The 16,204-nt window shown below is 36.4% G+C and overlaps 1 protein-coding gene across 3 annotated transcripts in view; it reads right to left on the bottom strand.

Annotated features, from left to right (window-relative positions):
- Window positions 1-3,793: 3,793 nt before the first annotated feature.
- Window positions 3,794-16,204, bottom strand: part of LOC124605604 (uncharacterized protein C2orf42) — a 223,069-nt gene continuing 210,658 nt past the window's right edge. For all 3 annotated transcript variants that reach the window (XM_047137398.1, XM_047137399.1, XM_047137400.1), the window contains one exon: window positions 3,794-4,622. In XM_047137398.1, coding sequence (XP_046993354.1) covers window positions 4,387-4,622 — 236 coding nt within the window. In that variant the 3' untranslated portion in view covers window positions 3,794-4,386. The remainder of the gene's footprint in view (window positions 4,623-16,204) is intronic.

Below are 16,204 nucleotides of genomic sequence, written 5' to 3'. Positions count from 1 at the left end.
AAGACCATCAAAAAGACAGTGCTAGAGAGAGAGAGAGAGAGAGAGAGAGAGAATGGCCTCTCACTCACTAATGATTTCCTTGTATACAGATCAACCACATCTCTAGGCACTTTTGCCACTGATTCTGGATGTCCTATCACTAAATATAAAATGAAAGTTATAAATATCAATAAAACTACTGCTGACACATGAATTAATTTAATTAGCATTCTACACTGCTATCAAAGACACATTTCAAGTAACAAAGCTGTTCGCTTTTCTTCAGTTTTGGGTTGGGGAAAAAGAAAAGCAAGAAACATAAACACCCAGTCCCTAAAATTGTGTGCCGCATGTGGAGTGGCATGTGGTTAGCACACTGCTGTTGTCACAGTAAAACACACTGCCAGCTTTTCCTTGGAGTCATTACTTCTCATTCAAGAATGAACACCACTGGCACTACATGGCTTAGTGCATCTTGATTCAATCTTCCTGCCAATTAGAAATTCCTGGCAATATTCACAATTGAACCGAGGTCAGATGCCAGATGCATTGGGTGTCAAGTTTTATTTCAAAAATATGACATTATATTGATGCATACTCGTTTCGAGGCAGTAGAGTACTTTTAATTCTGCAGAAGTATCAAGATCTTTAACAAAGTAATTGGTTTTGCTAAAGAAAGTAAATGTTAGGGTGACAATACTTTTATAAAAGTATGTTATCAATGACAATGACATTCAGTGACAAAATATCAAAAAAGAAAAACCAGATAAAATCAATGAAGTAGTTGGAATATTGTGTCAGATTAAATATAAGTTAATTTCTACTTTGTATTACATTCTCATGTTTGCGTCAGTCAGCCATTCTTCTGTAACTGGCAAGTATATGCTAGAACATTTTGGAGTTATGTATAGGGGTATGAGTGCCCGCAGAAACTTCTTCAGAGAGGGATCAAGATTCAAAATCTGCCAGATTTGATATAACTGAGTCGGCAAATCTGAGTGTGTCATGACCCAAAAATTAAAACTGTCAAGAAGAAAACAAAACTTATTGTGCCTCAAAAGATCAATAGGTATCTACTTACAATTTTTAAGGTAGATTACATTGGTGCCTAAATCATAAGCATATTTCAACAGTATAAGCAAAGTCCAGCTTTTTCTGTTGTTAATGTGAATATTGATGTCACCTTTTTGATTCAACGATGTGAGATTACATCCTGATCCACGGCAGACAAGTTATGTAGTATAGCTAGAATATATTCACAAAACTAATTTATTCATACTCCCATACTGTTAGGTTGAATCCGAAAATTAAAAATCTAAAATAGGAAAAAAGTCAGAATGACAGAGAAAATTGTGGTGCATATCAACAAAAATACCATATTAACACACCTCAAAGTGGAGTAAGATGGAATAAAGTTTTTAAAAAGGCTTACTCCACTTTGATGACATCTTATAAACCTTCACATGTGTTTATGTTAATTTTTGCATTAGTTTCATGATTTCTATTTTGTAGTGTCAAATGGCTTAACTCAGATTGAACAAAATTGTTTTGAAAGATACACCTATTTGGTTGGTTTGGTAAAGTGTAGCCTAGGGCCAATATACGACTTGAAGAATGTGGGAAACCAAATCCAAGGACTGCATCAAGATAACCCTTGACTCTCCAGCATGTAACATGATTGTGTAGCATGGCAACTGAAATGCACAATTCATAGCACTGTGACTGCATGTGGCACTGTGTTGCACTCATAGATTTTGAAATGGCCACAGCCTGGAAGCATATTTCTCAGCCTTGAAATTTCACACTTCTTTCCTTTCTTCTAGTGTAGAAAAAGTTATTTTTTTTAATATATATTTGGGATTAAGTATAGGTTTGTACAGCTACAACATAATGTGGCTGTGTTGTTCTCTCATGTGAAACTGAAAGCAGAATCAAAAAGACATTATAGATTTTCTTTTTGCACAGAGAGATAGTAAACTGCTGTTGTGATTCCATTGTGCATCAAGTGAGACTATCCTTATGGAAACAGGGAATGGATGACTGGCATGTGTACTGCTGCCATGTTTATTGTGTTGGGAATTGGTGACAAAATCTGTGCATCAGGGTGCTAGACTGGCTACTTTCTGCAGCGCGATAAGGGCTAACAAGGAATTGACAGAATAAATTCAAGACTTTATTTTTGACATGGTTATGTAGATGTTCGTATTCACTTTGACAGCAGATCAGCCACACAATGGCAGCTGCATTAAGGAATTGGTATAATTTCCCATTAACAGAGTAACAACTAAGAAAATCCTAGGTATACAATAGTGATTACTAAAGCTCATTGCTGTCTCCAATGTTAAGTTTACAGCTTAATAGAATCCTAGTGAATGACTGCTAGAAATTCCTGGGAATTCACTAATGAATAAAAAGGTTTTACCCAGATTCCAGGAGGGGGAGGTGCCCCTCTTGCAACCCCCCCACCCACCCACCCAAATAGTGCACCGGGTTTATTTAGCTACCGACATTATATAGTTGCACATTTTCATTATGTCTTAAGTAAGAAACGGGCGTTAATGGGATATACATGGTTGAATATTCTTTCCTGTTTGTAATTGAATGGAATGGACAGTGTCTTGAAAGGAGGATATAAGATGAACATCAACAAAAGCAAAACAAGGATAATGGAATGTAGTCTAATTAAGTCGGGTGATGCTGAGGGAATTAGATTAGGAAATGAGACACTTTAAGTAGTAAAGGAGTTTTGCTATTTCGGGAGCAAAATAACTGATGATGGTCGAAGTAGAGAGGATATAAAATGTAGACTGGCAATGGCAAGGAAAGCGTTTCTGAAGAAGAGAAATTTGTTAACATCGAGTATAGATTTAAGTGCCAGGAAGTCATTTCTGAAAGTATTTGTATGGAGTGTAGCCATGTATGGAAGTGAAACATGGACGATAAATAGTTTGGACAAGAAGAGAATAGAAGCTTTTGAAATGTGGTGCTACAGAAGAATGCTGAAGATTAGATGGGTAGATCACATAACTAATGAGGAAGTATTGAATAGGATTGGGGAGAAGAGAAGTTTGTGGAACAACTTGACCAGAAGAAGGGATCGGTTGGTAGGACATGTTCTGAGGCATCAAGGGATCACCAATTTAGTATTGGAGGGCAGCGTGGAGGGTAAAAATCGTAGAGATGAATACACTAAGCAGATTCAAAAGGATGTAGGTTGCAGTAGGTACTGGGAGATGAAAAAACTTGCACAGGATAGAGTAGCATGGAGAGCTGCATCAAACCAGTCTCAGGACTGAAGACCACAACAACAACAATTGTTTGATGGAACTAAGAAGATGATGTAAATCTAAACGTACACATTAAGAGAGAACAGCCCAGGTGGGTAGAAAATGATCTTACAAAAGAAGCTGTGTACAATGACTAATTTCTTAGATTTTGAAAGAAGCTCGTTCGGATACTAAACTTCGAGTAACAGCTGTGAAAAAGATAGGCACAATACTTATGATGTCACCTTTGCAAAGCTGATTGAAATTCAGATCACAGAAAAATAAATATGAGTAGGTTTATGATCACAATGACAAAAGTGTGCACAAGAAAAGCTACAAAGAATGGCATGTTTCAGATTATGTTAAAAAGTAGAACAGACAAATAAAATAGGGGGAAAGATAAAATCAAGTTCCCACAAATTCAGAGAGCAGAGTGTATAAAGTGTGGTTAAAAGCTATTGTAAATACTTTTATTTTCAAACTCATGAACTGCTCCTCATTTATTCTTCAGTCCTTCATATTCTACACAATACAAACATAAACAACTATTAGAAAGACCCCACATTTTTATTATGTATTAATCATATGACTCACAATTATCATCATTGAAACAATATTCACTGTGACTGGTATTGTACGGCAGTATGCACATTTTTAGCATGGCTTCTATTTAGTGGTACATACTTAGTCTCACACCCTCACTGACAAGCCATGTAACAAACATACACTACAATTTTTTCAAGTCTTCATAGTGAGTATTATCTACCAAAAAAGCACACTTTTTTCAACTTTAATTGTAATTTGAAAGTATCACAAAAAGCCACAATTTTTTAAACATATATAACAACGCAAAAGCTGCAAAATTCTTTACTAAAATATGTAATAACAAAATTACACTGGCAGTTCCCCTTCTGTAACACATTTAAACTATAGTGCATAAAAAGTATAGCATTATCACAGCTGAGTGGCCTTGATTATGGTTTCTCTATCCACACTACTTTCCCAAAGAATTACATACATCTCACTAAGTATACTTCAGAAAATCTTATAAAACAGTAAAATTACTACTCATGAGTACCAGTAATGTATAATAGCTAATCTGCAGATCTTAAGCGCTTAACATGTACATTTTACAGAGGTATCACATTGGCAATAAACCACAGTCATCTACTCTTGTTATTGAGATGTCATCATTAAGCCGAGATTCCAGTCTCGAATATGTTTGCCTTAATTGTAAATGCTTTTCCACTTGTCCATTACGTTGATGTCCGAACTCAAATCTGATCCTCAATTCACCGATACCGCTTTCTGGCAATATATTTGGAATCCACTCTATAACAAATGGAGTTGGGTCTGTCTGGTCAGGTGCAGTATTACCTGTAAACAATATAAAGCACATGAAGGAAACTTTAAGCAGGTACAATGTTCAAAATAGTAGTAGTAGTAGTAGTACTAGTAGCAGCAGCAGCAGCAGCTTTATTCATCCGTAGATCTCTTTTTACAAGGATATAGGACACGTCAAAGTATTTACACATTTAGATCAATTTAAAATAAGCTAATTCATATACACCTATATTTACAGACTTCTAGTTAGAGACAATCATTACATTTACTCCTTGTATACAATACTTTTTTTACAAGTAAGTTATTAAATAATGTAATGCCACATTGTTCACTCATATCTCACTATAAGTCACTACACACACTGTACACACACTGTTTCATAACACTTCACCCCCCCCCCCCCCCCCACACACACACACACACACACACACACACTGGTGATCTCTGGGCCATTTTCTGTACCGCAACTTCCCATTTGCTATCCTGAAAAACTGAGTCAGCATCCCTCCATAATGAGTGAGATGTTGAGCTCAGAAAGAGGAAGAGGTGTTAGTATTGCGCTATGCATAGCTTGGGGGTAAGTATTTCTAGAAAGGAAAAAAAGAAGGAGAAAAACATAAAGTGAAAATGTTATGTGGAATGTTGGATATTTTATAATCATCATCATCATTATTATTATTATTATTTATTTGTATAACTTTTTTTATCAAACCCTTACTCTGTTTTAGCTAAGTAATCCTTTAATGTATAAAATGTATTGCATAATAGGTACTTTTTAGCTCCCTTTTTAAATAAGTGTATTTTGACAATTGCTTTAATATCCTTTGGTAATTTATTTTAAAGTTTTATTCCTTGGTAAAAAATGCTGTTTTGAGTTTTATGTTTATTTTTTCTTGGTAAATGTAAGTTGAGTCTATCTCTTGTTGCATGGTCATGGACAGAGCTGTTTGTGCAGTAATTACCAATGTTAGTTTTGATGTGTACAACTGACTGGTAAATGTATTCACGTGGAGCAGTTAAAATCCCCAGTGTTCTGAACAGATCTTTACAATGAGCTCAACTAGTATTTTTGGTTATTATTCTTATGGCTCTTTTCTGGAGTTTGAAAATTGTGTTCATACTTTGTTCTCCAAAAAAGAATTCCATAGCTACGAATTGAGTGTACATATGAATAATATGTAACTAAAAAGACACTGCATTTTACAGATATGATACCTTTATATAGGTCACTGGCTGTAGTAACACACAAAAGACAGAAAAATTTTGTATGTTTGTGCAAATACAATGCGGAAGATTATTACCTTATGTATACAATGAATGCTATATAATGAGCTCCATGATTTCTTAGCTCTTAGATGTTATACTGACTACCATCAGGATGTGCTGTAAGGTCTAAGGTAATCCATAATTTTGGAAGTTAAACATCACTTCACTATGATGAGCACTGTTCTGTAGCAGAAGTTTCTGATTCCAAAAAGTCATCAAAATGTATCAAGCAAATAAAGTAATACAATTGGGCAGTGTGATATCTGCAGCCATGAATAATGATACTGTAATTCAGTCTGAATGACAGTGAAAAGGAAAAAATATTACTTATCACACACAGTTTTCAGTTTGAAGGTAGATAAGAAGTTCATTGTGAGAGATATAACCAATATGACACATATAACATGAAGACCTATATACTGACACATGTATTTAATTTATTACTGTTAGTCAATTCCTAATGACAACGTTAATCTCACTGATTTGCCACTTCTGTTTTGGTTAAAAAGCTAAGCACACGTACTTAGTTCATTAGAAGAATGTTACATAAACATATCTACATGTAAATATATGCTAATAATCACTTTTAAGTTGATCTACTCACAAGCACTGGAACCAACAACTGATACAAAGATATGCAGAGAGTCAATAACTGCCTACACCACAGCAAAAAGTACTTCATCAACGCTGCACAGAATTTGTAGAAGTGGAATATCTGGTGGGGAGCAATATCTGTGAAATCATCATCAGAAAAAGATTCCACATGTTGATCAAATACTATCTGATCAAGTCAGGAACAGCAAAAAATCACAAACCTTTTATGAAACTTTCACTGGTCAAAGAGCTCTAACAGAGAGACTGATCCAAGCCGAAAAAATCAGCTAAAACAAAACTCAACTGATCCAAGCCGAAAAAATCAGCTAAAACAAAACTCAGAAAAATGAGGTTATCAGTAGTATAAGACAATCAAAAGAAAACATGGCCTATAAGCTACTAACACTCAAAAATGGTTCAAATGGCTCTGAGCACTATGGGACTTTACATCTGAGGTCATCAATCCCCTAGAACTTAGAACTACTTAAACCTAACTAACCTAAGGACATCACACACATCCATGCCCAAGCAGGATTTGAACCTGCAACCGTAGCGGTCGCGCAGTTCCAGACACTGAAGCGCCTAGAACCACTCGGTCACACCGGCCAGCTACTAACACTATGCTTTCAATTAAAGAACAACATGTGCTAGAGACATCAGACTGTGATTATTCTAAAATAGTTACATTCTATCTGAGAAATGACTGAAGTATGATAAAACCACATAACTTATTAACCCTTATTCAAACATAAAGATTCCATTCTATGCAACAATAATTAAATAAAACAGCACATTACTCAATGAAAAATGCTGGGCACCCAAATATGACTTGGGAGTTTTGAAACTTAGGAAATAAGCCCCAGAGTGAAATTTTACAAAAGAAAATAGAAGACTCCTAGGACAAGGAAACACTGCCTGAAGATTGGAAAATTGTCTTAATCCACCTGTTATTTCCGAGAAATATCATGAAAAAGTGAACAAAAGCTTGGAATCTCCTTGCAATCAGTGACTAATAAAATTCTTTCAGATGGCATCATGGAGAGACTAGGAGGCCACGATGATCACCTAATAGGCAAATATCAAGGGATCTTTAGAAAAAGTTGGTCAACAGCTGCACAAATACAGAAACTCAAATCAATAATGGTATAGTACATGTTTGTTTTGCACAGTAAAATGTCTTTCTTTGTACATATGCAGCAGTTAAGAGTCACCCTGGGATCACAAAGTCTAATATGAAGTTTCTAGAATGTCTTTCAAATTCCACTGAGGTTAGAAAAGGAGTCTGACAAGGAGGTAGCTTTCCCTGTTGGTTTCAATGGCATCCTCAAAATGATCATTACGACATGGCAACTGAAACTAACAGAAACTGGCTTGCTAGTCATACTTGGATCAATCCATAGACTGGCAGTAAAGGTTGAGGAGACCACCCAAGCTTGCGAAATTTCAATGAAGCTCACAGTTTGAAACATTCTCCCCAAAACTGATTGTTACCCTCTGGTTCCGGGCCAAGTGAAAGACCTGAACCATAGACTTTGAAGATTTCATGACAAGGAAAGCTATGAGTTCCTAGACTTGTGCCATAGGGCTCACGACAGTATCATTGCTGAAGCTTTCTCAACAAAGTGCCAGAGTTTAAGATGAGTTCACATATGACTAGGCACAGAAAGCTGGTTGAAACACAAAAATGATAGCACTGAGAATTTTGGAAAAAATTTAAGTATATATTGAAAGGATAGGTTAATAGAAAAAGGAAGTGGTGTTTTTTCTGCAGTAGATGAAAAACTCAGATCTACTGAGACAGAAATCAAAGCTGCATACAAGACTGTCTGGGTAAGACACAGTATGAAGTGTGGGCATGAACTTATAATTGAATCTTTCTATAAACCAAACTTTCCAAAAATCTCAGGTTGTTAATAATTATGTTCTCCAATCATACTGACAGCATCAGAAGAGACTTTACTCATAGGGCAATAACTGGGAAAAATACAGTACAGTATTGTAAGCGATGGGTGTGATAAGACATTCTGTGAAAAGATACTATATGCCTTATCTGAAAACTACCCATAACAGATAGTTTGAGAGCCCACTTATGATGGAAATATGTTGTATCTAATGGCAACAAATAGATTTGACCACTTTGAGGGTGTCCACATTGACACTCATCTCCATGACCATGCAGTTATAGCAACAATGATTACCAACATACAAATGTCAACCAAACAAGTAGAAAGATTTGCGTTTTCAGCAGACTAGATAAACAGGTAGCAGAATCCTACCTCAGTGAGGAACCTGCAATGTTTAGCTCTGGATAGGATCATGTAGGAGAACAGTTTAATGTGTGCTGAATAGATATTTACTAAGTAGAACATGTCACGAATTCTTAGGGGAGGAATCAAAGTTTTAGTCATAAAATATTGCACAAAGACACACGCCTTTAGAAATTTTAAGTGTAACAAGGCAAAGTAGTGGGAAGAGTTCTTGTCGAACCAACAAGAAACACCCCACTGGCAAATACTTGGGACGCAGTATCAAAACTCATGTATTATAAATTCTTAACAAATGCAAAAACCTATGTTAATTAAAAATAGAAAGGTAGTTAAGGTAAAAATGTATAAAGAATTGTCACATTAAATTTTGAATTTTCCACAAACCACGCGAAGTATAAACTTAACTGAGAAAATGAGAAGTTTAGAATTTATCTAACAGAAAGCATCTTGAGGTTGAAACATAGTGAAACTGACAGTACGAAAACCTTCTTTGCGAGACATTAGTGAAGAGCTACAGGAATGAGTCGCAGGAGCTGGTGCTGTTGGTGATGCAGAGACAGAAGATCGAGACCACAGGGAGTCACCATTGGTGATAACAACTGCTGGAACTGCCAACATTATGGCTACATCAGGCAATACACTTAAGAGACCACAGTTACAAAAGTTATGATTGTTTAACACCCATTTTAAATGGCACATGGTTAGGAATAGTGTTGTCAGTGGGAAATTTACAGTGAACAGCTGAACTGATTGTCACCATGCACATGACGGTTATGGTTTTCTTGTTGTCATATTCAAAATTCACAGAATACATTTACTTTCTCACTGATGAAACTTTCCTGGGCATTTTCAATTAACATTTCTTCCTACAAAGGGAAAGAAACCTAATTTCATTTCTGAACTGATATGTATTTCCAACAAATTATCTAACAGAGAGCACAAGGAATGTGGGGGGGAGGGGGGTCCTGCAGCTGTCAAAGTACTGAGAACAGCAATAAGAAGACTTCACAAGTAAGTGGCCAGTACATTACATCAATAGTGACTTAACTGCCTTTCCCAAGAAACTGAATTTTCCTTCTTGGAGAATCAAACACTACTCTGATGATGATTAAAATTACTTAACAAGTTAGAACAAATACTGGGACATGGTTAGTAAGCAACATAAACTTGAGTTATGAGTAAATTAATTTTATTAATGTTAAGTGGGTTTAGACAATCTGTAGAGTGAGAGTCTTTTTCCAGCACTGCTGTGTTGATATGTGTGGTATTCAATGCTCAATTAATTGTGACAAATTCAAGTGTCAAACCAAAGTTAACCAAGAGAAATATTTTAAATTACTTGGTTTCAGTAACTGTCACTTTATGAGTAAGCAATGTGTATGAATTGTTGAACTCTGGTGTGTCTTGCCAGTAGCAGAGGTTTCCTTTCTGACTGGCTGAAGCCAGTGGGGAGATAATTTACAACCCTCAGGTAGGCAACGGGACTACGGCAGATTTTCTGTGACATACGTGGCTGGTCCCGCACTGTCAAGACCAGTCCAGCTACTTAATTCAGAAAAAAATCACCTTCTCACTAGTCTGATAACAATTATGTCAAAATTAACGTTGAAATGTGGTATCTACTGAAAAAAAAACAAATTAAAAATAACATAAATAGTTGAAAGAAGCATTGATATTGCTACTATTGTAATCAAAAAGATGAAAATGGCTTTAAAATAGGTAAATAATAATTGCAGGATGTTTCTGGACCAATTTATCACTCATTACGTGTTTCATGCTCTGCCCACCTTCAGATGACCTGACGACAAATTAGTAACAGAAAATAATGTTTAAAATCTTGAAAATTTACACAAGTGTCTCAAAAGAGGACCAATGTTTGAACAACAATGACATTTAAAATAAACTACATACCATTTAGAATGTCAATTGGCATTGAGAGAAAGATAAAATTTACTATTTCACTCAGAAAATAACTTTATGACAAACAAGCATGCTGCTTACAGTTGAGTGACGTGGCTAGCAGATAGTCCCCTGTAAGAGAGCTTGTAGACATTGCCTTAAATACCCACTACATCACTGCAAGCAATAACAACATTATTTGTTACACAGTTTACGTAGTTTTTCTTACACTATAAATAAAAGACAAATTTAAAGACAAATGTTGAAATGTACAGTTTCAGTAGCGTAGAAGAGAGCCTATGGATGCAGGATGGTGTGCTATGATGCTACCATATACGACATGTGCATAATTACGAGTTGTAATTTCACATAAAATATATACAGATTTTTTCCTACATTATGAATAAAAATTAGTGCCAAAATGAAGCAGAGAGAAGTTTAAAATATATGCATGGCTTTGCAACAAAAAACATTTTCTGTAGGAAACATACAATTAAAAAAGGAAACAAAACTAGGATCCTTTGTCAAGAGGTAAAAGTTGCTAAATGAACCATAAAATATTCAGGAGGGCAGTGGAATGTTTTGTGGCTTACTTTCCTACTAGGGGTGACAGGAATAGGTGTTAAAACATTCCAACAGTCGATCTGCAGCTCTCTCATTTTACTGGATTTTTCCAATTCTTTTATGTTTTCTGTTGATCACCATACAATATCAATGCTGTAATGGTCCTGCTAGGCAAAGCCCTTGAACCACGAACCAGCTTCCCCCTGAGGACTTTGATCCATAGTGTCAATGATGCTGAGAGTGACTTTTTCTTCTATCTAGTGGAATAACACACCCAGAGAAGTTGAACTTTATGTATTTCCCATAACATACATACCAAACTTCTTCTAATTGATCTAGTACATAGGCGTATAATTGTAGTTAGATATTTGCACGAGTGCATCCCACAAGAGATTGTGAACAATTTCATACAATAAAATCTGAACATAACTTGTCTTTTCGGTGATGATTTCTTTGACATCATGGAGGTCACATGCATTCCATGCCCTTAACTCATGGCCCCACAGAGCAAATGACTCCATGCAGCAGGTAGAAGTGTCAGTCCACAGCTTTCACCATCGACAGCACAGGATCAGTACAACTGAGATGTGCACAAACCATCGAAAACCTACTGACAGTGAATTACTTCCTACTTATAGCTACCTTAACCTACGAATATCTTATATCAGCCAATGGAGATAAAGGATGTGAAACATTTTGTTCTACGAATGACATGTTACACCTCAACACTATGTAACCAAATGAAGTGTGTAAATTCAGATTTTTGTTCATATTTTTACGCTCTATCAAGCAATAATTCACGAAAAATGATAAAAAACAATTGCCTACTGCTGGTGATCTGTTCATCAATTATTAGATTTGGGGTTAAACAGCAGTTAGTGTTAATTTCAATCTATTTGAGGTTATCTAGTGTTCTACCTTTTTGTTCTGAACGTAAAAACTTAGGCTATTTTCAGTTGGCTGTAAACAGAGGTTTTGTCATCTCAGGTGACAACCAAGGGCTCTGTTATTGCTGGTATGTGTGTGCTCCCTAAATCTTATCTTAAATTCCTTACCTACATTGTAATAGTTTGTTTATTGGCCAGACAGCTAGAGAATTTAAGATAAGATTCAAAGAGCATATGTATGACAGAAACAAGAGCATCCTTGGTTGTCACCTGAGATAACAAAATCAGTGTTTACAGTCAAATTTAGCCTAAATATTTTACATTTGGAACAAAATGGTAGAATGCTAAATATCCTCAAATAGGTTGAAATTAACACTAACAAATGTTGAACCAAAATCTAATAATTAATCAACAGCAGACAATGGTTTTTTTAGCATTCTTGACAAGTTGCTGCGGAACAGAATATATGAATAAAAATCCGCATTTCCATACTTCATTTGGTTAGGTTGTGTTCTCCTGTATATTTTACGGTTCATTTAATAACATTTACCTCTTAACACAGGCACCTAGTTTTGTTTCTTTTTTATTTCATGTCTTATACATAAATTATTTTTATTGCAAAACCCTGTACATATTTCAACCTTTCTTTGCCTCACATTGGCATTAATTTTTACTCATAATATCAGAAAAATCTGTATATGGTTTATGTCAAATACTGTAATATGTTGTAATTATATGCATGTCATATACAGTAGCATCATAGCACTATGGCATCCAACATCAATAAGTTCTCTCCTGTGGTACTAAAACCTTGTTTTTACATTTGTTTTTAAATTTGTCTTTGCCTAAGAAAGCAGTATCTTTTATTTACAGTGTAAGAAAAACCTGTATAAATTTTCTAACAGATAGAGCTATTATCATTTGCAATGATGTATTGGGCATCTATGGCATCGCCACAGGACTTACGACATCAAGCATCTACAAGCTCCCATACATGGGACTGTCTGCCAGTCACATCACTCAGCTGTAAGCATCATGTATGTTTGCCATAAAGTTATTTGCTGAGTGAAATAGTATACTTTACTTTTTTTTCAATGTTAATTGACGTTATTGTCAAAATTGTATATTCATTCGGTACTAAATGGTGTGTATTTTATTTTAAATGTCTTTGTTGTTCAGTTGGTAAGATCGTTTGAAGAAGAGAATAGAAGCATTGAAAATATGGTGATTTAAAAAATGCTAAGATTATATAGGTTAATAATGAGGTGGTAATGAATCACACTGAGAAAAAAGAAATTTATGGCACAAATTAACTAAAAGAATGGCTTATAGCACATATCCTAAGGCATGTTCAAATGGATCTAAGTTGCCGTAGCTAGGTAGGGCTGAAGGGGCTTACACAGGATAGACTAGCACGGAGAGCATGGAAAGCTTGAAGACCACAACCACAACAACAACAACAACATTAGAAAAATATTCAGTTTACGTGATACATCAAATTAGAAAGCTCTCCAAAGCACATCACTTTTAGTGCAGTATGTTGTGGTAAAGTGTCAGGAAATGTGACGTCTTTGACTGAAATTGTTGCCAATTCACACAGTGCTGTTTCCAACTCACAATATGCTGCAATTATTCACAAGAAAACAAATCTTCCAAGGACTCGGACACAATATGCTCACAAAAATAAACTTTGGAATAATGCACTTTATCCTGCAAAACTCGTCAAGCAAATAAGGTAATTCTTAGCAAATGAAGGTAACAGCATATGTTTTGAGCCTATATTTTTTATAATCACTCCTGAAAAATATGGTACATGGAGACACTTGTGTTACAATATTCTATTGCGCTCTAGAGACACAGTTACAGCTTAGAGTGCCTTTCCTAAAGTGGATAGAACTGTCAATGACAGAAACAAAAAAAAAAAAGGATGTTTAACATGATTAAAATACTAACACTATAAGTCAGTTAATGACACATCAAAGTATAAAGATGGTAAGGAAAGTTGTAGCAGAGTGTAAATAATTTAGAAGTAAAGCAGGAGCAGTGATCCATCAACAGGCACAAAAACACACACACACACACACACACACACACACACACCTGTCACAAGTGTGTGTGTGTGTGTGTGTGTGTGTGTGTGTGTGTGTGTGTGTGTGTGTTACCAAACTGCTACACATGTCAGTCCTCACTAAAAACATGCAACAGCCAATCAAAGTATAGAACAATTCCATAACTACCATCAACAAATGAAACAAATTTGAGGTAGTGATTACGTGTATCATACTTCTCCCAGAACAGATATTATGCAAGTTGGCAAACTGTATTTTTTTTAAATTTACTTGGAAGATGCAATAACTGAACTTGTTACATTTCTGCACCAACTCCTGATGATAAACACCATCTTTATGATGTTGCAAATACTTACAGTTAACATTTGGTGTAGTTAGCGCCCTAGAAATTTTGCTGCAATAGTTGGACAACTGACATAAACCATGCCTTTTTTTATAATTATTTAGATGATGACACAGCCACAGTGATTATTAAGGAACAGCATTTACAAAGCTTGCAGCATCTCTTACAAATCTTGTGCTTACAACTGGTGATCTGGCATACAAAAATTCTAGTTGTTTTAAGAAAGAAGCAGAATATTTTCACCATATTCGTGGCAATAAAGATAGTCACCTCTCCCACTCCCACCCTCCCCAACACACACACACACACACACACACACACACACACACACACACAAAACTTTTCAGCAATTTGATAACTTTAAGAAATGCCCATCTTTACCAGCATAATAAATTAACACACAAAGTTCATACTGTAAGCAGCTGCAATAAATCAGATAAGCAACACCGTGGTCACCAACAAGGAAATAAACATATGACAATGTTTTTTTAAAAAAAGGACGAGCTGTTAGACTTAGCATCTTATTTCACAATATATTGGCTGGAGAACAATAAATATAGCAGCAGATGATTCCCAGAACAACATGGGGGTGGTTTTGCAATACAAAATCAGGGTCAAAAACTGAGGTTGGCAGGGAATAGCCCCTGCCTTTGTTTGAAAGGCCCTCATTCACATCAGCTCAGCAAAACAACATGCAAGTATGAAAAGAGGTTTAGAAAGAAAATACAGTCTGTTGTACATTGGAGCACGGTTTTGTCTGTGTATCCGCATGGAAATAAAATTTTAACAAAAAGAGATCTTGGTTGTAACTATGCTACAAAGAAGTTCCACACCTCCCCCATAACATATTTTAAACTAGTCACAAATCCTTTACTGTGACATTTAACTGCAAACTTCCACATGAAACTGCAATAACATCAAGCTGAACAAATATATTTCAAGGAAGATTCAATACATGAAAGTCACAAATCAAGTAAACAGAGTAAGACGTGTGTACACTTTAACAGTCAAATCATAACTGAGTCCAAGTCTAACGGCTGCTGGCTGGCTGGCCACTTAAGTAGCGCTGCTGCTGCATGGCTGGCACACAGCGCCACATGTAGAGGACGCGCCTAACTGTGCAGCGGCACTTTGAAAGATTGGCGAGTCACAACACTATTTCCCCCTTTGAAGTTTTTGCACAGGTCTTGATGGAAGTGGCCTGTAGATTGCTAATGTCCATAGCTATTGTTTGACTGGCCGTAAAGTCTCGAGGAGCAGGCTTCCATTACGGACGGAAGTGACCCCGATGATAATGGGTCGAGATGACAGGAAACGTGGGGGTCGAATCTGCTGGGGCCCCGTGCACCAATCTGCCCGTTGTGGCAAGTCCGGTTGTTATAACAGGAGACATGGGCGATGTGTCCCCGTCCGTAGGATAAGGAGGCGAGTAGAGTTGCTCTGACAGATGATGGTCATCTGGTTCCTGCATGGGCACGTCTCCTGGTGGCGTCACTTCTTGTGCTGGCACCGATATGATGGTGAGAGGACTGTGTTGTGAGTAATGAGAGATTCCAGTATCCCGAGCATCAAGTAGAACCAAAGGTGGTGTAGTGACATCTGGAACAGGCGTTGCCGGCAAACGAGGCCGAAGCTGGTCCGAATGACGCACTGCAACACCTGTGTCCGTCTGGATTTCATACAGGCGTTGGCCACAGTGTCATAAGATGCAGCCAGGACTCCATTT

The sequence above is a fragment of the Schistocerca americana genome, chromosome 3 (genome assembly GCF_021461395.2).
Source record: "Schistocerca americana isolate TAMUIC-IGC-003095 chromosome 3, iqSchAmer2.1, whole genome shotgun sequence".
NCBI classification, from domain to species: domain Eukaryota; kingdom Metazoa; phylum Arthropoda; class Insecta; order Orthoptera; family Acrididae; genus Schistocerca; species Schistocerca americana.
This window is presented reverse-complemented; position numbering and strand designations above follow the sequence as displayed.